Source organism: Scyliorhinus torazame, chromosome 5 (genome assembly GCF_047496885.1).
Source record: "Scyliorhinus torazame isolate Kashiwa2021f chromosome 5, sScyTor2.1, whole genome shotgun sequence".
Classification (NCBI taxonomy): Eukaryota; Metazoa; Chordata; class Chondrichthyes; order Carcharhiniformes; family Scyliorhinidae; genus Scyliorhinus; species Scyliorhinus torazame.
Genome location: NC_092711.1, coordinates 150,034,492 through 150,059,372, shown reverse-complemented (window position 1 = coordinate 150,059,372; position 24,881 = coordinate 150,034,492). Strand labels below are relative to the sequence as shown.

The following is a 24,881-nucleotide window of genomic DNA, read 5'->3' as shown; positions in this document are numbered from 1 at the left end:
GTTCAATCAAGTCACCTCAACTCCATTGGATACAAGCCCAGCCTGTCCAATCATTCCTCATAAGACCAGCCTCCAATTCCAGGTATGTCCAGTAAACCTTCTCTGAACTGCTACCAACACATTTACATCATTCCTTAAATGAAGGCAATACTGTACACAGTGCTCCAGATGTGTACGCATCAATGTCCTGTATAACTGAAGCATAACCTCCCTACCTTTGTATTCAATTCCCCTCACAAACAACAACATTCTATTAGCTTTCCCAATTACTTGCTGTACCTGTATACTCGCCTTTTGTGACACCCAGATGCTCTTGGACACCCAGATCTCTCTGAATCTCCGAGCTCTGCAATCTCTCACCATTTTGATAATAAGCTTTTTTATTATTCTGGCCAACATGGACATATTTTCATATTTCATATTTTCCCACGTTATTCTCCATTTGGCAGATCATTTCCCACTCACTTAACCTATCTATATCACTTTGTAACCTCCCTATGTCCTCTTCACAATTTACTTTCCTACCTATCTATATATCATCGGAGCAGGAGTTGGCCATTCAGCCCGTCGAGCCTGCTCCACCATTCAATACGATCATGGCTGCTCATCCACTTCAATGTCTTTTTCCCCACACTATCCCCATATCCCTTTGTGTTAGTGGTATTTAGAAATCTGTCAGTCTCTGCTTTAAACTCACTCAATGACTGAGCTTCCACAGCCCTCTGGGGTAGAGAATTCCAAAGATTCACAACCCTCGGAGTAAAGAAATGTCTCCTCCGAGACACGTCCTAAGTGGCTTCCCCCTTATTTTGAAATTGTGTTCCCTGGTTCTAGACTCTCCAACCAGGGGAAACTGCTCACCTGCACCCACCCTGTCTATTCCTTTATGGATTTTGTAAGTTTCAATGAAATCCCCTCTCATTCCTTGAAACTCGAGAGAAAAGAGGCCTAGTTTCCCCAATCTCTCTTTATAGGACAGTCCTACCAAACCCGGAACAAGTCTGGTGAAACTTTGTTGCTGTTCCTCTGTGGCAATACCTTTCCTAAGGTAAGGGGAGTAAAACTGCACACATTACTCCAGCTGTGGTCTAAGCATTTCATAATGATCGATGTCAAGGCTACTGGACGGTATTCATTGAGGCACGTTGCCTGGTTCTTCTTTGGCACCGGTATGATGGTGGTTATCTTGAAGCAGGTGGGAACCTCGGAACGGAGTGGGGAGAGGTTGAGGATGTCCGCAAACACACCCGCCAGTTGGTCCACGGAGGATCTAAGTGCACGACCAGGGATCTCGTCAGGACCCGTCGCTTTCCGAGGGTTCACTTTCAAGGAGGCCAATCTGGCTTTGGAGGCTGTGACGGTGGGTATGGGTGTGTCCAAGGCTCCTGGGGCAGTTTGTTGGTTTCCTGCTCGAAGTAAGCATAGAATGCATTGAGTTTGTCGGGGAGGGCTGCGCTGTTGCTGGAGACTCTACTCGGCTTTACTTTGTACCCATTATGTTGTTAGTTTTTTTTAAATCACCAATCATGACATTTAGTTTATATACTTCATAACTCAGGCTGTTTAGATAATACAAGATACAAATCATTATATTCATTAAATTCAACTGTTTTATTTATGGTATTCCAAATATAATTAGCTTTAAAACAATTCACTCAAACATCACAAAATAAAACAATGAAAATTAAACATCTATCTTAAAGACTTCTTTTTGATGGGAATTCACTGCTAAGTTGTGCAAGGTAGAGACATTAATATACATATTTATATATGGGAGGGGAAAGAACTTCTGTGGAGTTCTCGCCAGAGTTACAGTGACACCTCAAAGGAAAGAACAAGTGCAGGAAAGGGGAGAACTGTGACTGTCCATCAGCTGGGCAGACTAAGCATGAGGGAAAATAGAGGTCTTGCAGACATCGGTCCAGTCCAACTGCAACAATATACTTCATAACTGTTACGATAAGGAGAAAGTTTATGAGATGGCACTGCAAGCAGAAGGTAGTCCAAAGAGCAGAGGAGCAGACTAGGTGTACAGTATAGAAAATTCAAATATATGGGGATACCGTGCTCTGCAAACGTAAATAAAAGTCCAGAAGGGTGTGCTGCCTACCTACTGCCAGGGAAAGGGATATCTCAAAGCAGTTGGAAAAGAATTTGGGAGGTGATAGATCAAGTTGTCCTGGTTCTTGTTCGGGGAAATAAGAAACAACTGAAGGTACAGGCTCACCAAAAATATACAGATGTTTAAAGGGTTAAATTATGAAGGCAGGTTGCATAAGGCTGGTTTTGTATTTCTTGGAGTTTAGAAGCTTCATGGGTGATTTAATCAAGATAATGTCATTTGATATAGAGAAACCATTTCCGCTGTTGGGGGAACAAAGAGGCACAATTTTGAAATTGAAGCCAAGGAAGTTAAGATCAAAACCAGGAAACATTATTTCACACAAAGGGTAGTGGAAATTTGGAACACTAGTTCCCAAAATATTTTGGATGCTGGTGAAATTTTCAAAACTAAGATCAATATAGTATTGTTAGGCAAGGGTATGAAAGGACTGTAGAAAGAAGCAATATTCCTTCTATGGGTGCACTGTTGCTCAACACTCAAATGTACTGTGCAGAGAACAAACAGGCCTTGCATAATGTTCCCTTTAAGATGCACGTATCTATGGCTGCTTGTCAACCTTAAAGGCACTGCCCAGCTCAACAAGCAGCACATGCACTTCAAGCAGAAATGAGAGGGACACCAGAACTAAAGCAGATGCAGATCAGCTATGATCTAACAAAATAGCAGTGTACGCTCAAGAAGTCGAATGGCCAACTCCTATTCCACAAGGCCATTGCATATTATAATACTAAAAGGTAAATCATGCAATTAAGGTTAAAAGAGTGCAATTTATACTTATTAACACAATGGGTGTGAACAAGGTAAAGAAGACAAAACACTAGGCAGTCCATCAAGTCTGTTCGAACAATCATGGTATAATTCATTGTCGTCATGCCTGGTGTACTTGACTTGCTTTTAGTGGTGCAATCTCTGGAGAGATGATGTCCCAGGTTGAAGATAAAACATGTGGGCCTCGGCCAAGCTCGCGAAGGACGAGGCTGCCCCGTGCGCGCTCTCGCCCCAATCTCCCCATTATGTTGTTTAAGCCTTGCCACAACCAACGAGAGTCCATGTCGTTAGTCTGTGATTCCAGCTTAGTATGGTATCGTCTCTTGGAGTCCGTGATGGCTTTGCAGAGGTCATACATAGATCTCTTGATTAGGTCAGGGTCGCCTGTCTTGAACTGCTCAGATGTGGCCTTCCGTAGGGAGTGAATCTCCCGTTAAACCATGGTTTCTGGTTGGGCAACGTACGTACTACCTTCTTTGGCACACAATCTTCTACACACTTGCTGATGAAGTCTGTGATGGTGCTGGCATACTTGTTCAGGTTGGCTGCTGAGTTCTTGAATATGGGCCAGTCCACTGACTCCAAGCAGTCGCGCAGGAACTCTTCTGTTGCTTTGGACCAGCATTGCGCAACCGTCTTAACCGGATTCTCCGCTTAAGTTTCTGCTTGTATGCCGGGAGAAGGAGCACCGTCTTGTGGTCCGATTTTCCGAAGTGCGGTCAGGGGATGGAGCATCAGGCGCCCTTGGTGTTTGTGTAGCAGTGGTCAAGGATGTTGGGGCCGCACTCTTGAGGTTGGCCTGGTTAAAGTCCTCGGCCACGATGAACAAGGCCTCCGGGTATTCTGATTCATTGTTATTTATAGCGGTTACAATTCATCAAGCGCGTTCTTCACTTCCGCCTGGGGTGGGATGTAGACCACTGTGATGATGGCAGAAGTGAACTCCGTGGAAGGTAGTATGGACCGTACTTCACAGTCAGGTATTCCAGGTCCGGGGAGCAGTAGTTCACCAGGGTCGTCACGTCTGAGCATCAGGAGGAGTTGAGGAGATGACAAACCCCTCCAGCCACTCCAGGTTCAGTCCTGGATGTGATTACCAGCAGGAATAACAGCAGAATCTAAACCATCACTTGTGAACCCTTTGATGTCTCAGCATGTTGGATGACTGAGTGAATCCCCCCCCACAGTGAGAGCAGGTGAATGGCTTCGTTCCAGTGTGGACTCGCTGGTGTGTCAACAGGGCAGATGAATCACTAAATCTCTTCCCACAACCAGAGCAGGTGAACTCGCTGGTGTCTCCGCAATGTGGATGACGTTGTAAACCTCTTTGTGCAGTGATAGCAGCTGAACGGTCTCTCCTCAGTGTGAATGTGCTGGTGGGACATCAGTACCAGAGAGCTTTTAAACCCACTCCCACAGTCGGAGCATTTAAAGGGTCTCTCATTGGTGTGACTGACATTGTGGCTCAGCAAGTGATGACCGAGTGAATCTTTTCCCAGTCGGAGAGGTGAACGGGCTCTCCCCGGTGTGACATCGCTCGTGTTTCATCAGGTTGGATGAGGTTCTAAAGCTCTTTGTGCAGTGAGAACAGCTGAACGGTCTCTCCTCAAAGTGAATGCGCTGGTGGGATATCAGTAGCTGAGAGCTTTTGAAACCCCTCCTGCAGTCAGAGCATTTAAAGGGCCTGCTCTTGGTGTGAGTGACATTGTGTTTCAGCAGGTTGGATAATTCAGTGAATCCCATATCACACACAGTGCAGATGAATGGCCTCTCCCCGGTGTGAACTCTCTGGTGTCTCTGCAGGCTGGATAAGTGAGTGAATCCCTTCTCACAGTCAGAGCAGGTGAAAGGCCGCTCCCCAGTGTGAACTCGTTCGTGTGTCCGCAGGTTGCTAACGTCAGTGAATCCCTTTTCACACTGAGAGCAGGTGAAAGGCCTCTCTCCAGTGTGAATTCGTTCGTGTTTCCGCAGGTTGCCAATGTCAGTGAATCCCTTTTCACAGTGGGAGCAGGTGAAAGGCCTCTCCCCAGTGTGAACTCTCTGGTGGCTCTGCAGGCTGGATAACTGAGTGAATCCCTTCCCACAGTCAGAGCAGGTGAATGGCCTCTCCCCAGTATGAACTCGCTGGTGTCTCTGCAGGCTGGATAACTGAGTGAATCCCTTCCCACAGTCAGAGCAGGTGAACGGCCTCTCCCCAGTGTGAACTCGATCGTGTCTCCGCAGGTTGCCAATGTCAGTGAATCCCTTTTCACACTGAGAGCAGGTGAAAGGCCTCTCTCCTGTGTGAACCCGTTCGTGTCTCCGCAGGTGGGCAATGTCAGTGAATCCCTTTTCACACTGAGAGCAGGTGAACGGCCTCTCCCCAGTGTGACTGCGTTGATGCCTTTCCAGCCCATACGGGTCTTTGAATCCCTTCCCACAATCCTCACATTTCCATGGTTTCTCCATGGTCCGGGTGCTCTTGCGTCTCACCGCGTTGGACGATCAGTTGAAGCCTTGTCCACACACAGAACACCTGCACAGTCTCTCCCTGCTGTGAATGGTGTAGTATTTTTTCAGGCTGTGTCATTGATTAAAGCTCTTTCCATAGTCAAGTCAGTGCTCTGTAACAGTCTCACACGGGTGTGTGTGTGTGTCTCGGTGGCTTTTCCAGACACACTGATGTTTAAAATCTCTGGAAGCAGACAGAATAGACAAACATTTCTCCTTCTAGATTCAAAGGCCGATCATCCCAAGAATTGAGTGACTCAGTCAGTTCTTGACGTGATATTTAGTTTCAGATCTCGGCCTCAAACTCCTCTCGTTCGAACTTCCTGCAAACAGATTTTACAATAGTAATCATTGTCAGTACAGGATAGTAAATCAGAACAGACAATTCTAGTTTCTATCGAACATTCTTTCCTCTCTCTTTCCCTGAAATGCTCTAAATCTCAATCCCACACACTCTCCCTCCATTCTCACTCTGCTGTATCTAATATTCACCCTCCCAATTCTCCTGAAGGTGCTGATTCTGGCTGATTGACAGATCCAAGCTCACTGCTTCCTGTCCTGGACACAGAGACCTGAAAATCTTCATGCAGGCTGCCAGACAGATATATGTCTCTATTACTGGATGAAAAATGTGTGTAATATGCAGACTGTATTCACTTACTTTCCCTCCCAATTTTCCTGAAGGTGCTGATCAACAAATCTAAACTCACTAAAACCTGTGCAAGAGTAGAGAATCTCCATATAAGTACATTTACTGATTAGAGATAGGGAAATTCTGAGGAAGAATTTTATTCAGTCATGGAGTGTTCATGACAGGAAACACACTGCCCACAAGGGTTGTGGAAGTCCAGATGATCAATAATTTAAAATAAAATAGGATGGTCACTTGAAGAAAATAAACTTGCAGGTGAACAGGGATATCGAGGGGGAATGGGACTGACTGGATCGCTGTACAGAGAGTCAGCATTGACTTGAGTTACCAAATGGATTCTGTCAGTGCTGCAATGACTGTATGACTGGAAATATATAATGTAGGTACAGTACTATTTACAAAACTAGAAATAATAATACATGTATTTTATTACAGAACCATCAATAATACCATACAATACATACCATATAACAACACTAGACATATCTCTGTCCGATATTAAATTTTTAAAAATTAATTTACGGGATGTGGACAATGCTGGTTAGGCCAGCATTTATTGCCCATCCCCAGTTGCCCTTCCGAAGTAGTGGTGAGTTGCCTTCTTGAACTGCTGCAGTCCTTGAGGTGTAGGTACATCCCCAGTGCTGTTTTTTTTTTCATTTGTTTTTTATAAATTTAAAATACCCAATTAATTTTTTCCAATTAAGGGGCAATTTAGCGTGGCCAATCCACCTACCCTGCACATCTTTGGGTTGTGGGGGCGAAACCCACGCGAACACGGGAGAGTGTGCAAACTACACATGGACAGTGACCCAGACGGGATCGAACCTGGGACCTCGGCGCCGTGAGGCAAAGCGCTAACCACTGCTCCACCATGCTTCCGTACATCCCCTGTGCTGTTAGGGAGGGAATTCCAGGATGTTGTCCGAGGGACAGTGAAGGAACGGCAATATATTTCCAAGTCAGGGTAGTGTGTAACTTGGAAGTGAACCGCCAGGTGGTGGGCTACCCAGGTTTCTGCTGCTCTTGTCCTTCTAGATGATAGTGGTCGTGGGTTTGGAAGGTGCTGTCTGAGGACCCTTTACGAGTTACTGCAGTGCTGCTACTGTTTGTCGGTGGTGGAAGGTTTGAATGTTTGTGGAAGGCGACGCAATCAATCAGGCTGCTTTGTCCTGGATAGAGTCGAGCTTCTTGCGTGTTGTTGGAGCTGCACTCATACAGCAAAGTGGAGGGTATTCCATTACACTCCTGACTTATGCTTGTAGATGTCTGGTAGACAAGCTTTGGGGCATCAGGTGGTGTGTTACTCGCCGTAGGATTACCAGCCTTTGACCTGCCCTGGTAGCTACATTATTAATATGGCTAGTCCAGTTCATTTTATGATAAATGGTAACCCCCAGGATTTGGTTGTGGGGGATTCAGCGATGGAAATGCCACTGAATGTCAAGGGGTGGTGGTTAGATCCTCTCTTGTAGGAGATGGTCATTGCCTGGCACTTGTGTAGCACAAATGTAACTTGCCACTTATTAGGCCAATCCTGGATATTGTCCAGGTCTTACTGAACTTGGGCATGGAATGCTTCATTATCTGAGGAGTTGAGAATGGTGCTGAACATTGTTTGCGGATGACTGCACATGACCACTTCTCACCTTATGATGGAAGGGAGATCATTGATGAAGCAGCTGAAGATGGTTCGTCAAAGGAAACTGTCCTGAGGAATTCCTGCAGTGATGTCCCGGAGCTGAGATGATTGACCTCCAATCACCCCAACCATCTTCCTTTGTGCCAGGTATGACTCCAACCAGTGGAGAGTTATCCCCTGAATCCCAGTGACTCCAGTTTAGCTAGGGCTCCTTGATGCCATACTCGGTCAAATGCTGCCTTGATGTCAAGGGCAGTTACTCTCACCTCGCTTCTGGCATTCAGCTCTTTCGTCCAAGTTTCAACTAAGGCTGTAATGAGGTCAGGAGCTGAGTGACCCTGGCAGAACCCAAACTGAGCGTCCAGGATCAGGTTATTGCAGAATAAGTGCCACTTAATAGCAACTTTGATCACTCCTTTCATCACTTTGCTGATGATGGACAGTAGACCTACAGAGAAGTAATTGGCTGAGTTGGATTTGCCCTGTTTACTGTCCCCTTAAATGTCAGTCATCTCCGAGGGAAACCAGCCCTTTAATTGTGAACATTAAGAAAGAGATCGTCCTTTTAGCCAGACAAATAAATGTGTCAAGCTGAGGAAGCAAAGGATGTCAATGTGTTTAAGAGAGAGACCTGGGCCAGCTTTGCAGAGTCTGCACCCTCCCTGGATTCACTTCCTTTCCCTTCAGTTGCTGCAAGTGACCAATTGAAGGTGAGAATGAGAAAATAAATGGAAAGGGGGAGAAAAGAAAGTGTTTTACTCACAGATGCTGGAGACAGGAGTCTGTGTGCAGCTCAAGCTCATTCAGGGTTGGAGGAACAACAACTTTGCTCGGCAGAAACCTCCATGTCCAGCTTCCGCATTGAGACAATGGGGGAGCTCTGATTGGCGGAGAGACAGAGTCCTTCCGGTCCTCCAACTTCCAATTGGGCACAAATCAGCGGTAAAGTCAGAGGTATTGAGCTCACGTTGCACATGCGCAGATTCCCTTCTCCCTGAGACATGCGCAGTCCTGAGTTGGGGGAGGGGCTTCTCGCTCTGGCCGGAGCTATCAGCCGGTTGCCTGGAAACAGTCTTGATGAACATCAAGTGCTAGGGGAGGGGGAACCAAGGATGGGGGCGAGGCTCCCGTGTCCTCGCGCCGGGCGGGTGCGCTCAAATGCAGTGACGTCACTGCGGAACGGATGTATTCCTATTGGCTGATTTAGAGGACGCGCTCCTTTGTGATGTCAGAATGTGGAGGTTGGACAACGAGTTTCAGACTAAAACTTCCTCCTCTGGGAGCAAATCAATGTCTCCCCCTTTCATAAGGTCATAAGATATAGGCAGAATTAGGCCATTTGGCCCATCGAGTCTGCTCTGCCATTCTATCATGGCTGTTCTCATCCAGGCTTTAATTCCACCGTACTGCCAGTTCTCCATTAACATTCAACCCATTAAAAATCTGTCTGCTCGCAATCTGGATTTAGCCCTTTACATAAATTGTGTGACATTCATGGAAGTTTGCCAACTGGAGCGTTATTCTCAGTTAAACTCAGCCCTCAGCTCCGTCGCTGCCTGTCATTGACATGAGCAATAGAGAGACAGAAAGGTGCCCGAGGCTCAAATGGGAAGTCAAAACTTGTGACTCGAAACCAACACCTCAACATTTGTCAGTCAAATCCATGTTATTTATACTGGGGTTTTTATTATTACATTTCGGCACTGGATGCAAAGGGTTTGGTGGGGGTGGGGGTGGGGGTTTTAAAGGGTAACTTTCACTTTCTAACTTTGTATTGTCTATAGTGTCAGCCGTGGCTCGGTGGGCAGTTCTCTCACCTCTGAGTCAGAAGGCTGTAGGTTCAAGTCCCAGTCCAGGGACTGGAGGACATAAATTACACCCAACATTCCTCCTCGCAGCACTGAGGGAGTGCTGCACTGTCAGAACAGCTTCTTTCAAATAAAATGTTAAACTGAGGCCCCTTCTGCCCCTCTCAGGTGGGTGTAAAAGTTCCCACAGCCACTATTTTGAAGAAGAGCAGGGGAGTTACTCGTGTCCTGGTCAATATTTACCCCTCAATCAACATCACTAAAAACAGATCATCTGCTCATTATCACATTGCTGTGTGTGGGATCTTGCTGTGTATAAATTGATTGCCACGTTTCCTACATTACAAAAGTGATGACACTTTGGGATGCCCTGTTGTTGTGAAAGGTGCTATAGAAATGCAAGGTTTTTAATTGAAGAAACTGATCTTGTTATTGAGAACATAATTGATTTCAGCTGCCCCCAAACCCTACCCCCATTTAATAAATTCACTTTAGTTTAGACAGTACTTGAAACAATTAAGACAAAGGCAGAATTCTCTGCAGTTAAATTCAAAAATAAGTTTATGAAAAGAAAAAGGTTTACTGAACTTTAAGGCATTGACTTTTCCAACTTCATGTGGGTGATCAGTCTGTTGAAGCGTAACCCTCTCTGGCTCCTTCTTTGACAGTAATTCTTGTGGAATTCGACCTCGGAAGTCTGGCTCCTTCTTTGACAGTAATTTCCTTGGAACTCGGCCTCAGGAGTCTTCAGTACTTGGCCAGCAAGGAAGACGTTCGGAACCTCTACTTTTATCCCCAAAGTGACCATTACCTCATAACATGACAATTGGTCAATTTGGTCACTAGATTAATTGAATTGGATCCCCAATTACTGACACCACCTTCTCTCATTACCTTAGGCAGGAATACAATAGAACGGTTTCATACTATCCTTTTATCTGCTTCTATAGAATCCCTTATTTTACAACTTCAAATGATGAGGTTAATCTGACCTTGAAGGTCTCTCTTGTCAGTACATTTATCTTCACAGATGGAGAAGGTAGTCAAGAAGGCATACGGCATGCTTGCCTTCATTGGCCGGGGCATTGAGTATAAGAATTGGCAAGTCATGTTGCAGCTGTATAGAACCTTAGTTAGGCCACACTTGGAGTATAGTGTTCAATTCTGGTCGCCACACTACCAGAAGGATGTGGAGGCTTTAGAGAGGGTGCAGAAGAGATTTACCAGAATGTTGCCTGGTATGGAGGGCATTAGCTATGAGGAGCGGTTGAATAAACTCGGTTTGTTCTCACTGGAACGAAGGAGGTTGAGGGGCGACCTGATAGAGGTCTACAAAATTATGAGGGGCATAGACAGAGTGGATAGTCAGAGGCTTTTCCCCGGGGTAGAGGGGTCAATTACTAGGGGGCATAGGTTTAAGGTGAGAGGGACAAGGTTTAGAGTAGATGTACGAGGCAAGTTTTTTTACGCAGAGGGTAGTGGGTGCCTGGAACTCGCTACCGGAGGAGGTGGTGGAAGAAGGGACGATAGTGACATTTAAGGGGCATCTTGACAAATACATGAATAGGATGGGAATAGAGGGATACGGACCCAGGAAGTGTAGAAGATTGTAGTTTAGTCGGGCAGCATGGTTGGCACGGGCTTGTAGGGCCTGTTCCTGTGCTGTACATTTCTTTGTTCTTTGTTCATTAAATTTATAAATTTTTAAAAAAAGAATGTGTAGACTACCTAAGTGAACTCCGTGGAAGGTAGTACCCAACTATTTTTCGCCAATTAAGGGGCAATTTTGGGTGGCTAATCCACCTATCCTGCACAATCTTTTTGGATTGTGGGGTGTGACCCACGCAGACACGGGTACCCAATTCATTTTTTCCAAATGAGGGACAATTTAGCATGGCCAATCCACCTACCCTGCACATCTTTGGGTTGTGGGGGCGAAACCCACGCAAACACAGGGCGAATGTGCAAGCTCCACACGGACAGTGACCCAGAGCCAGGATTGGACCTGGGACCTCGGCACCATGAGGCAGCAGTGCTAACCACTGTGCCACTCTGCTGCCCTGCTTTTACATTTTTACAGCAAATAAAAATCAGTCTTTTACGAGAACTACGGATTCATTATTGATTCATTCATTGTAACTGAATTAAGGATCAATCATCTGTTACTGATTGGTGGCTAAATAAAACAGTAATCTTTGGTCACGCCAAGGAACACTGGTTCAAAAAGACAGTTTGTGAAAGACAATAGCTTTATTTCTTACTCATCTTGATTGGATTGAACAAACAGCCTTGTGGTTGAGCCAGACATTGACACAATTGACACAATTTAATGTTCTCTTTCTTGTCAAAATTCTTGAAGAATTTCTTTGTTTCAACAATTAATGCTAACTCAGCAGTGTTGAAGATTCACATTTATACAGTATTAAATTCTGAAATAAAGATCGAGTCACATGTTAGAGTTTAACATGGTTTCTTTGACCTTCTTACTTCCAACAGTGAAGATCGACAAGTGATTGATTTAAAAAACTAAATCTTATGACAGAAGCATACCCAGAGTTTCTGACATTACAACAGTGACTACATTTCAAAAGTACTTCACTGGATGTAAAATCCTTCAGGAGATCCTGTGGTCATGAAAGGTGCTACAGAAATTTAATTTATTTTTAGAAAAGTCCCTAAACTTGGATAGATCACACTCGATATGCTGATGATTATCAGGAATAAAGACGGTGCCTTCGTAATTTTGTGTAACAACAATGTGTTTCATTCTATTTCCAAGTCCCCTGTGAAAATCCAAACACAGTATATCGGGAAATTATGTGTTTCAAAATGAGTTGTTGTGATTTATAGAAACATAGGAAGTAGAAGCAGGTGTAGGCCATTCGGCCCTTCAAGCCTGCTCTGTGAACGTGGCTGATCATCCAACCCAATAACTTCATCCCGCCACTCGCTGGATGAAGAAATTTCTCTTCACCTTAGTCCTAAAAGGTTTACGCCGTATCCTTAGACTATGACCCTGGGTGTGGTCACTTTCACCATCAGGGATATCCTGCCTGCATCTACCCTGTCTAGTCCTGTTAGAATTCTATAGATTTCTATGAGAACCCCCTCATTCTTCTGAACTACAGCAAATACAATTGTAAACGACACAACCTCTTATACATCAGTCCCGCCATCCCAGGAATCAGTTGGTTAACCTTCTATAGCAAGAACATCCTTCCTCAGATAAAGAGATCAAAACTGCACACAATATTCCAGGTTTATCCTCACCAAGGCCCTGTACAATTGCAGCAAGACATCACTGCTTCTGTACTCGAATCTTCTCTCTATGAAGGCCAACATGCCATTTGCCTTCTTTACCGCCTGCTACACCTGCATGCTTACCTTCAGTGACTGGTATATGAGGACACAGGTCTCGCTCCACATTCCCATCTCTCAATTTACAGCCATTCATTTAATCATTGTCCTTCCCAGGGCAGCACAGTGGCGCAGTGACTAGCACTGCTGCCTCATGGCACTGAGTTCCCAGGTTCGATCCCGGCTCTGGGTCACTGTCCGTGTGGAGTTTGCACATTCTCCCCGATTGTGTGGGTTTCACCCCCACAACCCAAAGATGTGCAGGCTAGGTGGATTGCCTACGCTAAGTTGTCCCTTAATTGGAAAATTTAAAAATGAATTGGGTACACTAAATCTTTCAAAAAAAAAAAAAAATCTTTCTTCCCATTTTTGCTATCAAAGCGGATAACATAACATTTATCCAAATTATATTGTATCTGCCATGCATTTTCCCACTCACTCAGCTTGTCCAAATCACACATGAAGCATCTCTGTAACCTCCTCACAGCTGACCCTCCCACCAAGCTTTGTGTCATCTGCAAATTTTGAGCTGTTGTATTCAGCTTCCTCATCTAAATCATGAATATACATTGCAAATAGATGGGTTCCCAGCAGCAATCCCTGCAGTACCCCATCAGTCACTGCCCACAGTTCAGACCCATTAATTTCTATTCTTTGTTTCCTGTCTGCCCAATCAGTTTTCTATCCATCTCAGTAACTACGCCTAATCCCATTAACTTTAATATTACACACTAATCTCTTAAATGGCACTTTGTCGAAAGCCTTCTGAAAGTCCAAATAAACCACATACACTGGCTTCCCCTCTTCAACTCTACTAGTTACATCCTTGAAGAATTCCAGTCGATTTGTCAAGCACGATTTCCCTTTCATAAATCCACGCTGACTCTGTCTGATCCTACCACTGTTTTCCAAGTGCTGTGCTATAATATTGAGATTATAGAATTCCGACAGTGCAGAAGGAAGCCATTGAGTGTGCACCAACTCTTTGAAAGAGCATTCTTTCCACTCACCTGTCCACCTTGTTCTATCCCCGTAACCCCATAACCTAACCTGCACAGCCCGGACACTAAGCAGCAATTTAGCATGGCCAATCCGCCAAACCGCACATCTTGGACTGTGGGAGGAAACCAGAGCACCCGGAGGAAACCCACGCAGACATGGAGAGAACGTACAAACTCCACACAGTGACCCAAGGCTTGAACTGAACCGGGATCCCTGGCGCTGTGAGGTTGCAGAGCTAACCACTGTGCCACCGTGCCGTCTCTAGACTCATCCCAGCAGCTTGAAAATGGTGCAGGATTCAAATTAAACAATACTTTCTAAAGAGAACTGGACAGATTCTGAAAAAGAAAATAAATTTGAAGAGTGATTAATTGTTCGTTCCCAGAGCCAGCATGGGAACGATGGGTGAAATGGCCTCCTTCTGTGCTGTCCGAGTTTCGTTTACATTTAAAGCAAGTGGTGAATAGCTGGAACCCCCTTCCTACAAGGGGAGTAGAAGCAGAGATCATAGAATCATAGAATTTACAGTGCAGGAGGCCGCCATTCGGCCCATCGAGTCTGCGCCGGCTCTTGGAAAGAGCACCCTACCCAAGGTCAACACCTCCACGCTATCCCCATAACCCAGTAACCCCACCCAACACTTAAGGGCAATTTTGGACACTAAGGGCAATCTATCATGGCCAATCCACCTTACCTGCACATCTTTGGACTGTGGGAGGAAACCGGAGCACCCGGAGGAAACCCACGCATACACGGGGAGGATGTGCAGACTCCGCACAGACAGTGACCCAAGCCAGAATCGAACCTGGGACCCTGGAGCTGTGAAGCAATTGTGCTATCCACAAAGCTACCGTGCGGCTCCTATGATGGAATGTCTCCCAAAGGAAATTGGATGGTCACTTGAGGGAAATAAACTGACAGAGATACGGGAATAGAACTGGGCAATGGTCTCAATGGGCCGAATGGCCCCATTCCTGACCCTAATTCCTGTCTGACCCAAAGAGAGAAATTTCAGCTGCTCCAATCTCTCTGAATAAGTGAAGTTCCTCATCCCTGGTGCCATTCTCGTAAATCTCCTCTGCACCGTCTCGGAGAACTTCACATCTTTCCTAAAGTGTGGGGCCCATATATAGGGTTCCATTATGGAGGGATAGAATTGAAAAGCAGGGAGGTTATGACAACTTGTTTAGAACCAGGGCTAGACTGCACTGGGAGCACTGTCAACATCTGTGATCTCCATTTAGAAAAAGAAAATAGAGGCACTGGAGAAGGTGCAACAAAGATTCACAAGATTAATACCAGAACCGAGAGCATTTCACCCTCAGGAGAGGCTGGGGCTGCATTTCTCTAGAAAAGAGAAGACTGAGGGGTGACCTGATGGAAGTCTTTAAGATGATGAAGGGGTTCAATAATCCATAGGGATTTGATGAGAAACCTCTTTACCCAGCGACAGTGAGAATGTGGCACTCACTCCCACAGCGAGTGGTTGAGGTGAACAACATGAATACATTGAAGGGGAAGCTAGACACATACATGAGGGAGAAAGGAATAGAGGGATATGCTGATGGGGGAGACGAAGAGGGGTGAGTGGAGGCTCATGTGGAGCATAAATACTGACAGAGACCAATGGAGCCAACTGGCCTGGCCCTGTGCTGTCGACTCAATGGAACAGAGACAAATGTATTTATTTTAGATCTACCTGTAGTGGGGGAAAAACACTATTTACTATCCAGGTTAAAATAAATGTCCTTCATCAGTTTTTGTGGATCATTTCAGTGGGAATGTGCTCTCCCAGGCTCAAAGAGCATCAGCCCACTGGAAGCAAAGTCGTGAGACCGGCCAGTCCAGCAGAAAGAAACCCTCCGACCCTCCCACTTCATCAAGTGTCAGAATGAACATGGTTCAGTCCTGGATGTGATTAACAGCAGCAATAATGTTAGGTAATCTCTGAAGGTTGCCACTCAAGTGGATAGAGCCGTGAAGAAGGGGGCTCGAGTTTAAAAGCCATGGGGTTATGCTGCAACTGGTGAGACCACATTTGGAGTATTGTGTGCAGTTGTGGTCACCTTATATGAAGGATGTGGAAGCACTGGAAAGGGTGCAAAGGAGATTTACCAGGATGCTGCCTGGATTGAGGGTAGGTCTTATGAGGAAAGGTTGAGGGAGCTAGGGCTTTTCTCATTGGAGCGAAGGAGGATGAGAGGCAACTTAATAGAGGTCTATAAGATGATGAGGGGAATAGATAAAGTGGACATTCAGAGACTATTTCCTCGGGTGGATGTAGGTGTTACAAGGAGGCATAACTATAAGGTTCGGGGTGGGAGACATAGGAGAGATGTCCGAGGTAGGTTCTTTACTCAGAGAGTGGTTAGGGTGTGGAATGGACTGCCTGCTGTGATAGTGGGGTCGAACACTTTAGGAACTTTCAAGCGGTTATTGGATAAGCACATGGAGCACACCAGAATGACAGGAGTGGGATAGCTTGATCTTGGTTTCGGACAAAGCTCGACACATCGAGGGCCGAAGGACCTGTTCTGTTCTCTACTGTTCTACGTTCTATGTATTTAGAAACTTGTCAGTTGGGTGGCACGGTGGCCCAGTGGTTAGCACTGCTGCCAGGAGGGGACAAGGTTTATAAGAGATAGGATGTATAATCATCTGGAAAGGAATAATTTGATTAGAGATAGTCAACACGGTTTTGTGAAGGGTAGGTCGTGCCTCACAAACCTTATTGAGTTCTTTGAGAAGGTGACCAAACAGGTGGATGAGGGTAAAGCAGTTGATGTGGTGTATATGGATTTCAGTAAAGCGTTTGATAAGGTTCCCCACGGTAGGCTACTACAGAAAATACAGAGGCATGGGATTCAGGGTGATTTAGCAGTTTGGATCAGAAATTGGCTAGCTGGAAGAAAACAAAGGGTGGTGGTTGATGGGAAATGTTCAGACTGGAGTCCAGTTATTAGTGGTGTACCACAAGGATTGGTTTTGGGGCCACTGCGGTTTGTCATTTTTATAAATGACCTGGAGGAGGGCGTAGAAGGATGGGTGAGTAAATTTGCAGATGACACTAAAGTTGGTGGAGTTGTGGACAGTGCAGAAGGATGTTACAAGTCACAGAGTGACATAGGTAAGCTGCAGCACTGGGCTGAGAGGTGGCAAATTGAGTTTAATGCAGAAAAGTGTGAGGTGACTCATTTTGGAAGGAATAACAGGAAGACAGAGTACTGGGCTAATGGTAAGATTCTTGGCAGTGTGGATGAGCAGAGAGATCTCGGTGTCCATGTACATAGATCCCTGAAAGTTGTCACCCAGGTTGAGAGGGTTGTTAAGAAGGCGTACGGTGTGTTAGCTTTTATTGGTAAAGGGATTGAGTTTCGGAGCCATGAGGTCATGTTGCAGCTGTACAAAACGCTGACGCGGCCGCATTTGGAGTATTGCGTGCAATTCTGGTCGCCGCATTATAGGAAGGATGTGGAAGCATTGGAAAGGGTGCAGATGAGATTTACCAGAATGTTGCCTGGTATGGAGGGAAGATCTTATGAGGAAAGGCTGAGGGACTTGAGGATGTTTTCGTTAGAGAGAAGATGGTTAAAAGCTGACTTAATTGAGGCATACAAGATGATCAGAGGATTGGATAGGGTGGACAGTGAGGGCCTTTTTCCTCGGATGGTGATGTCTAGCATGAGGGGACAAAGCTTTAAATTGAGGGGAGATAGATATAAGACAGATGTCAGAGGTAGGTTCTTTACTCAGAGAGTAGTAAGGGCGTGGAATGCCCTGCCTGCAACAGTAGTTGACTCGCTAACACGAAGGGCATTCAAATGGTCATTGGATAGACATATGGACAATAAGGGAATAGTGTAGATGGGCTTTAGAGTGGTTTCACAGGTTGGCGCAATTTTGAGGGCCGAAGGGCCTGTACTGCGCTGTAATGTTCTATGGTCTATGTTCTACCTCACGGCACCAAGAACTGCACGTGTGGAGTTTGCACATTCTCCTGGTCTCTTGTGGGTCTCAGACCCACAACCCAAAACGATGTGCAGCAGAAATGAATTGGCCTCGCTACACTGCCCCTTAATTGGAAAAAAAAAATTGGGTTCTCTGAAATTTATTGAACAAAAAAACAGAGATCTGCCAGTCTCTGCATTAAACACACTCAATGACTGAGCTTCCACAGCCCTCTGGGGTAGAGAATTCCAAAGATTCACAACCCTCTGAGTAAAGAAATGTCTCCTCCGAGACTGGTCCTAAGTGGCTTCCCCATTATTTTGAAATTATGCCTCAGGGTCTAGACTCTCCAAATAGGAGAAACATCTCACCTGCACCCACCCTGTATATTCCTTTATGGATTTTGTAAGTTTCAATGAAATCCCCTCTCATTCCTTGAAACTCTGGAGAAAAGAGGCCTCGTTTCCCCAATCTCTCTTCATAGGACAGTCCTACCAAACCTGGAACAAATCTGGTGAAACTTTGTTGCTGTTCCTCTGAGGCAATACCTTTCCTAAGGATGTCCGCGAACACACCTGCCAGTTGGTCCGTGGAGGATCTGAGTGCACGACCAGAGACTCCGTCAGGACCCGTCGCTTTCCGAGGGTTCACTTTCAAAAAGGCCAATCTGAATTTAGAGGCTGTGACATAGAATTTTTTTTCATAGAATTTACAGTGCAGAAGGAGGCTATTCGGCCCATCGAGTCTGCACCGGCTCTTGGAAAGAGCACCCTACCCAAGGCCAACACCGCCACCCTATCCCCATAACCCAGTAACCCCAACCAACACTAAGGGCAATTTTGGACACTAAGGGCAATTTATCATGGCCAATCCACCTAACCTGCACATCTTTGAAACCGGAGCACCCGGAGGAAACCCACGCACACACGGGGAGAACGTGCAGACTCCGCACAGACAGTGACCCAAGCCGGAATCGAACCTGGGACCCTGGAGCTGTGAAGCAATTGTGCTATCCACAAGGCTACCGTGCTGCTGTGACGGTGGGTATGGGTGTGCCCAAGACTGATGGGGCAGTTGACAATGATTTGTTGGTTTCCTGCTCGAAATAAGCATGGAATGCATTGAGTTTGTCAGGAAGGGGTGCGCTGTTGCTAAAGAATTTACTCGGCTTTGATTTTTAGCCCATTATGTTGTTTAAGCCTCGCCACAATCGACAACAGTCCATGTCGTTCGTCTGTGACTCTAGCTTAGTCTGGTATTGTCTCTTGGGAGTCCCTGATGGCTTTGCAGAGGTGGTCAAACCTAGATTTCTTGTATAGGTCAGGGTTGCCTGTCTGAACTCCTCAGGCCTGGCCTTCAGCAGGGAGTGAGTCTCCCGATTAAACCATGGTTTCTGGTTGGGTAACATACATACTACCTTCTTTGACACACAATCTTCTACACATTTACTGATGAAGTCTATGATGTGGTGCCTTGTTTAGGTTGGCTGCTGAGTTCCTGAATATGGACCAGTCCAGTGACTCCAAATAGTCACGTAGGAGCTCTTCCATTGCCTCGGACCAGTATTTGCATGACCTTTTTGCAAAATAAATTTAGAGTACCCAATTCATTTTGTCCAGTTAAGGGGCAATTTGGAATGGCCAATCCACCTCCCCTGCACATCCTTTTGGTTTGTGGGGGTGAAAACCCCCACAAACACGGGGAGAATGTGCTAACTCCACATGGACAGTGACCCAGAGCCGGGATCGAACCTGGTACCACCATGCTGCCCTGCATGACCTTCTTAACCGGATTCTTCCGCTTACGTTTCTGCTTGTATGCGGGGAGAAGGAGCACCGTCTTGTGGTCCGATTTTCCGAAGTGTGGTCCGGGGATGGATCATCAGGCACCCTTGATGTTTGTGTAGCAGTGGTCAAGGTTGTTGGGGCCCCTATTGGAACAGGAGATGTGTTGGTGGAATTTTGGCAGTACACTCTTGAGGTTGGCCTGGTTAAAGTCCCCGGCCACGATGAACAAGGCCTCCGGGTATTCTGTTTCATTGTTATTTATAGCGGTTACAATTCATCAAGCGCCTTCTTCACTTCCGCCTGGGGTGGGATGTAGACCGCCGTGATGATGGCAGAAGTGAACTCCATGGAAGGTAGTATGGGCGGCACTTCACAGTCGGGTATTCCAGGTCCGGGGAGCAGTCGTTCACCAGAGTCGCCACATCCGAGCACCAGAGGATGTGATGAGACAGCAAATCCCTCCACCCACTCCAGGTTCAGTCCTGGATGTGATTAACAGCAGGAATAACAGCAGAATCCAACCCGTCATCACTTGTGAACCCTTTAGTGTCTCAGCATGTTGGACGACTGAGTTAATCCCTCCCCACATGACAGCAGGTGAATGGCTTCTTTCCAGTGTGAACTCGCTGGTGTGTCAACAGGGCAGATGAATCACTAAATCTCTTCCCACAATCAGAGCAGGTGAATCAACTCTCCCCAGTGAGAACTCGCTGGTGTCTCCGCAATGATGTTCTAAACGTCTTTGTGCAGTGAGAGCAGTTGAACGGTCTCTCCTCAGTATGAATGCGCTGATGGGACATCAGTACCTGAGAGCTTTTAAACCCACTCCCACAGTCGGAGCATTTAAAGGGTCTCTGATTGGTGTGAGTGAGATTGTGGTTCAGCAAGTGATGACCGAGTGACGCTTTTCCCAGTCGGAGAGGTGAACGGGCTCTCCCCGGTGTGACCGCGCTCGTGTTTCATCAGGTTGGATGAGGTTCTAAACCTCTTTGTGCAGTGAGAGCAGCTGAACGGTCTCTCCTCAGTGTGAATGCGCCGGTGGGACATCAGTCGCTGTGAGCTTTTGAAACCCCTCCTGCAGTCAGAGCATTTAAAGGGCCTGCTCTTGGTGTGAGTGACATTGTGGCTACGCAGGCCGGATAATTGAGTGAATCCCTTATCACACACAGTGCAGATGTACGGCTTCTCCCCCGTGTGAAGTCGCTGGTGTGCCTGCAGGTGGGAAGCCTGAGTGAATCCCTTATCACACACAGAGCAGATGAATGGCCTCTCCCCGGTGTGAGCGCTCTGGTGTATCTTCAGGTGGGATAACCGAGTGAATCCCTTATCACACACAGTGCAGATGAATGGCCTCTCCCCGGTGTGAACTCGCTGGTGGTTCTGCAGGTAGGATAACTGAGCGAATCGCTTATCACACACAGGGCAGATGAATGGCTTCTCCCCGGAGTGAACTCGCTGGTGGTTCTCCAGGTAGTGTAACTGAGTGAATCCCTTCCCACACACAGAGCAGATGAATGGCCCCTCCCTGGTGTGAACTCTCTGGTGGCTCTGCAGGTTACATAACCGAGTGAATCCCTTCCCACAGTCAGAGCAGGTGAATGGCCTCTCTCCAGTGTGAACTCGTTCGTGTCTCCGCAGGTTGCCAATGATAGTGAATCCCTTTTCACACTGAGTGCAGGTGAAAGGCCTCTCCCCGGTGTGACTGCGTTGATGCCTTTCCAGCTCATGTCGGTCTTTGAATCCTTTCTCACAGTCCTCACATTTCCATGGTTTCTCCATGGTCCGGGTGATCTTGCGTATCACCGCGTTGGACGATTGTCCACACACAGAACACCTGCACAGTCTCTCCCTGCTGTGAATGGTGTAGTATTTTTTCAGGCTGTGTAACTAATTAAAGCTCTTTCGACAGTCAGTGCTCTGTAACAGTCTCACACGGGTGTGTGTATGTGTGTCTCGGTGGCTTTTCCAGACACACTGATGTTTAAAATCTCTGAAGCAGACAGAATAGACAAACATTTCTCCTTCTAGATTCAAAGGTCGATGATATTCGGTTCCCAAGGATTGAGTGACTCAGTCAGTTCTTGACGTGATATTTAATTTGAGATATCCACCTCAAATCCCTCTCGTTCGAACTTCCTGCAAAAAGATTTTACAAAAATCATCACTGTCAGTACAAGATAGAAATTCAGAACAGATAATTCTAGTTTCTAGCTGACTCTCGTTCCCTCAAATGTAAAATCATAGGGCAGCACGGTAGCATAGTGATTCACACAATTGCTTCACAGCTCCAGGGTCCCAGGTTCGATTCCGGCTTGGGTCACTGCCTGTGCGGAGTCTGCACATCCTCCCCGTGTGTCCGTGGGTTTCCTCTGGGTGCTCCGGTTTCCTCCCACAGTACAAAGATGTGCTGGTTAGGTGGATTGGCCATGCTAAATTGCCCTTAGTGTTGGATGGGGTTACTGGGTTATGGAGATAGGGTGGAGGTGTGGACCTTGGGTAGGGTGCTCTTTCCAAGAGCCGACGCAGACTCGATGGGCCGAATGGCCTCCCTCTGCATTGTAAATTCTATGATCTATGATCTATGCTCTGTAAATGCTCTAAATCTCCATTCCACACACTCGCCCTCCATTCTCACTCTGCTGTATCTAATATTCACCCTCCCAACTCTCCTGAAGGTGCTGATTCAGGCTGATTGACAGGCCCATGCTCACTGCTTCCTGTCCTGGACACAGAGGCTGCCAGACAGATATATGTCTATATTACTGAACGATAAATGTGTGTAATATACAGACTGGATTCACTTCCTTCCCCTCCCAATTCTTATGAAGGTGCTGATTGATGCTGATCAACAAATCTAAACTCACGACAACCTGTACAAGAGTAGAGACTCTCCATCCAAGTATATTTACTGATTAGAGATGGGGTGATTCTGAGGAAGAATTTTATTTAGTCATGAAGTGGGCATGAGCAGGAACCCACTGCCCACAAGGGTTGTGGAAATCGAGATGATCAATAAATCAAAATAAAATATAAATTGTTCTATTACACGCCTGACTTGTGCCTTGTATATGGTGGACAGGCTTTGGGGGTCAGAAGGTCCATTACTCACTGTAGTATTTGGCCTGCCCTGGTGGCCACCATATTAATATGGCTAGCCCAGTTCAGTTTCTGATCAATGGTAACCCCCAGGATGTTGATTGTGGAGGATTCAGCGATGATAATGCCATTGAATCTCAAGGGGCGGTGGTTAGATCCTCCTTTGTAGATGGTCATTGCCTTGTCACACTTGTGTCGCACAAACGTAACTTGCTACTTATCAGCCCACATCTGGATACTGTCCAGGTCATGCTGCATTTGGACATAGACTGTTTCATTATCTGAAGAGTCACGAATGGTGCAGAACATTGTGCAGTCATCCACAAACATCCCCACTTCTCGCCTTATGTGAAAGGGAGGTAATCGATGAAGCAGCAAAGGATGGTTGGGCCTAGGAGTGTGCCCGGAGGATCTCCTGGAACCGAGATGATTGACCTCCAACTACCACAACCATCTTCCTTTGTGCCATGTATGACTCAATCAGCGGAGTTTTCCCCGATTCCCATTGACTCCAGTTTAGCTGGGGCTCCTTGATGCCATACTCGGTCAAATGCTGCCTTGATACCAAGGGCAGTCACTCTCACCTCACCTCTGCCATTCAGCTCTGTTGGCCATGACTGAACCAAGGCTGTAATGAGGTCAGGAGCTGAGTGACCCTGGTGGGACCCAAACCGAGAGTCCGTGAGCAGATTTTGCTGATTAAGTACCACTTGATAGCACTATTAATGACTCCTTCCATCACTTTGCTGATGATGGAGAGTATTCCGAAAGGGAAGTAACTGGTTGGATTTGATTTGTCCTGTTTACTGTTCCCTTTAATGTCAGCCATCTCCTGGGGAAACCAGCCCTTTAATTGTGAACATTAGGAAAGAGACCATCCTTTTAGCCAGACAAATAAATGTGTCAAGCTGAGGGAGCAAAGGATGTCAATGTCTTTCAGACAGCCAGAGAGAGAGACCTGGGCCAACCTTTGCAGAGTCTGCACCCTCCCTGGATTCACTTCCTTTCCTTTCAAGTTGCTGCAAGTGACCAATTGAAGGTCAGAATGAGACAATAAATGGAAAGAGGGAGAAAAGAAAGTGTTTTACTCACAGATATTGGAGACAGGAGGAAGGTTCAGTCTGTGTCCAGCTCAAGCTCACCCAGGGTTGGAGGAACAACAGCTTTGCTCGGTAGAAACCTCCATGTCCAACTTCCGCATTGAGACAATGGGGGAGCTCTGATTGGCGGAGAAGCAGAATCCTTCCGGTCCTCCAATCATTCTATTGGTCAACACCTCAGCAGTAAGGTCAGCGGAAGTGAGCTCCGGTGCACATGCGCATATTCCCCTTCCCTTAGACATGCGCAGTCCCGGGTCCTGGGATGGGGTGGGGGTGATTACCGACGGCCGGAACTGTCAGCCGGTTGCCTGGAAAACTTGTCTCGGGAATTTGTGGCGGAAGGGGAACAATGGGTGGGGGCGGGGCTTCCGCGTCTGTGTGCTAGACAGTGATGTCACCGCGGAGCGGATTTATTCCGATTGGTTGATTCAGAGGACAAGCTCCTTTGTGATGTTACAATGTGGAGGTGGGACAATGAATTTCAGACTAAAACTTCCTCCTCTGGGCAACATCTGGGAACAAATCAATGTCTCCCCCTTTCATAAGGTCATAAGATACAGGAGCAGAATTAGGCCATTTGGCCCATCGAGTATAATTCTTCAACCCGATTAAAAATCTGTCTAACTCTTCCCTAAATGTACTCATTGTCCCAGCTCCACCGCACTCTGGGATAGTGAATTCCACACATTCACAGCCATTTGGGAGAAGCAGCTTCTCCTCAACTCTTTAGAATTTGTTACCTCTTTCTTCAAAGAATCTTTATTGTCGCAAGTAGGCTTATATTAACACTGCAATGAAGTTACTCTGAAAAACCCCCACGCTCCACATTTTGGCACCTGTTCGGGCACATAGAGGGAGAATTCAGAATGTCCAAATTATCTAACAGCACGTCTTTCGGGGCTTGTGGGAGGAAACTGAAGCACCCGGCGGAATCATAGAATTTACAGTGCAGAAGAAGGGCATTCAGCCCATCGAGTCTGCACCAATCTAGGTGGGAATTCGTAGCTGGGTGGGGAGGAAGTGCTTTTTATCCCTGGTAAGTGACTGGTAAGTAGTGTTTCTGTTTCTTTTCATTGGTGTATTTATTTATTTTTTCTTTGTTTTTT

The 24,881-nt window shown here is 46.3% G+C and overlaps 2 protein-coding genes across 2 annotated transcripts; both read right to left on the bottom strand.

Moving 5' to 3' along the window:
- Positions 1–1,587: 1,587 nt before the first annotated feature.
- LOC140420080 (uncharacterized) lies at positions 1,588–8,551 on the bottom strand. Its single transcript, XM_072504102.1, has 2 exons — positions 8,441–8,551; positions 1,588–5,706 (listed from the first exon to the last, which is right to left on the bottom strand). Exon 2 carries the CDS (start codon positions 5,339–5,341, stop codon positions 4,334–4,336), a length of 1,008 nt encoding a protein of 335 aa, XP_072360203.1. The 5' UTR covers positions 5,342–5,706; positions 8,441–8,551; the 3' UTR covers positions 1,588–4,333.
- Positions 8,552–11,716: 3,165 nt separating this feature from the next.
- LOC140420081 (uncharacterized) lies at positions 11,717–23,874 on the bottom strand. Its single transcript, XM_072504103.1, has 2 exons — positions 23,768–23,874; positions 11,717–21,715 (listed from the first exon to the last, which is right to left on the bottom strand). The coding sequence occupies exon 2, from the start codon at positions 21,356–21,358 to the stop codon at positions 20,423–20,425; it is 936 nt and encodes a 311-aa protein (XP_072360204.1). The 5' UTR covers positions 21,359–21,715; positions 23,768–23,874; the 3' UTR covers positions 11,717–20,422.
- Between the last annotated feature and the right edge of the window lie 1,007 nt (positions 23,875–24,881).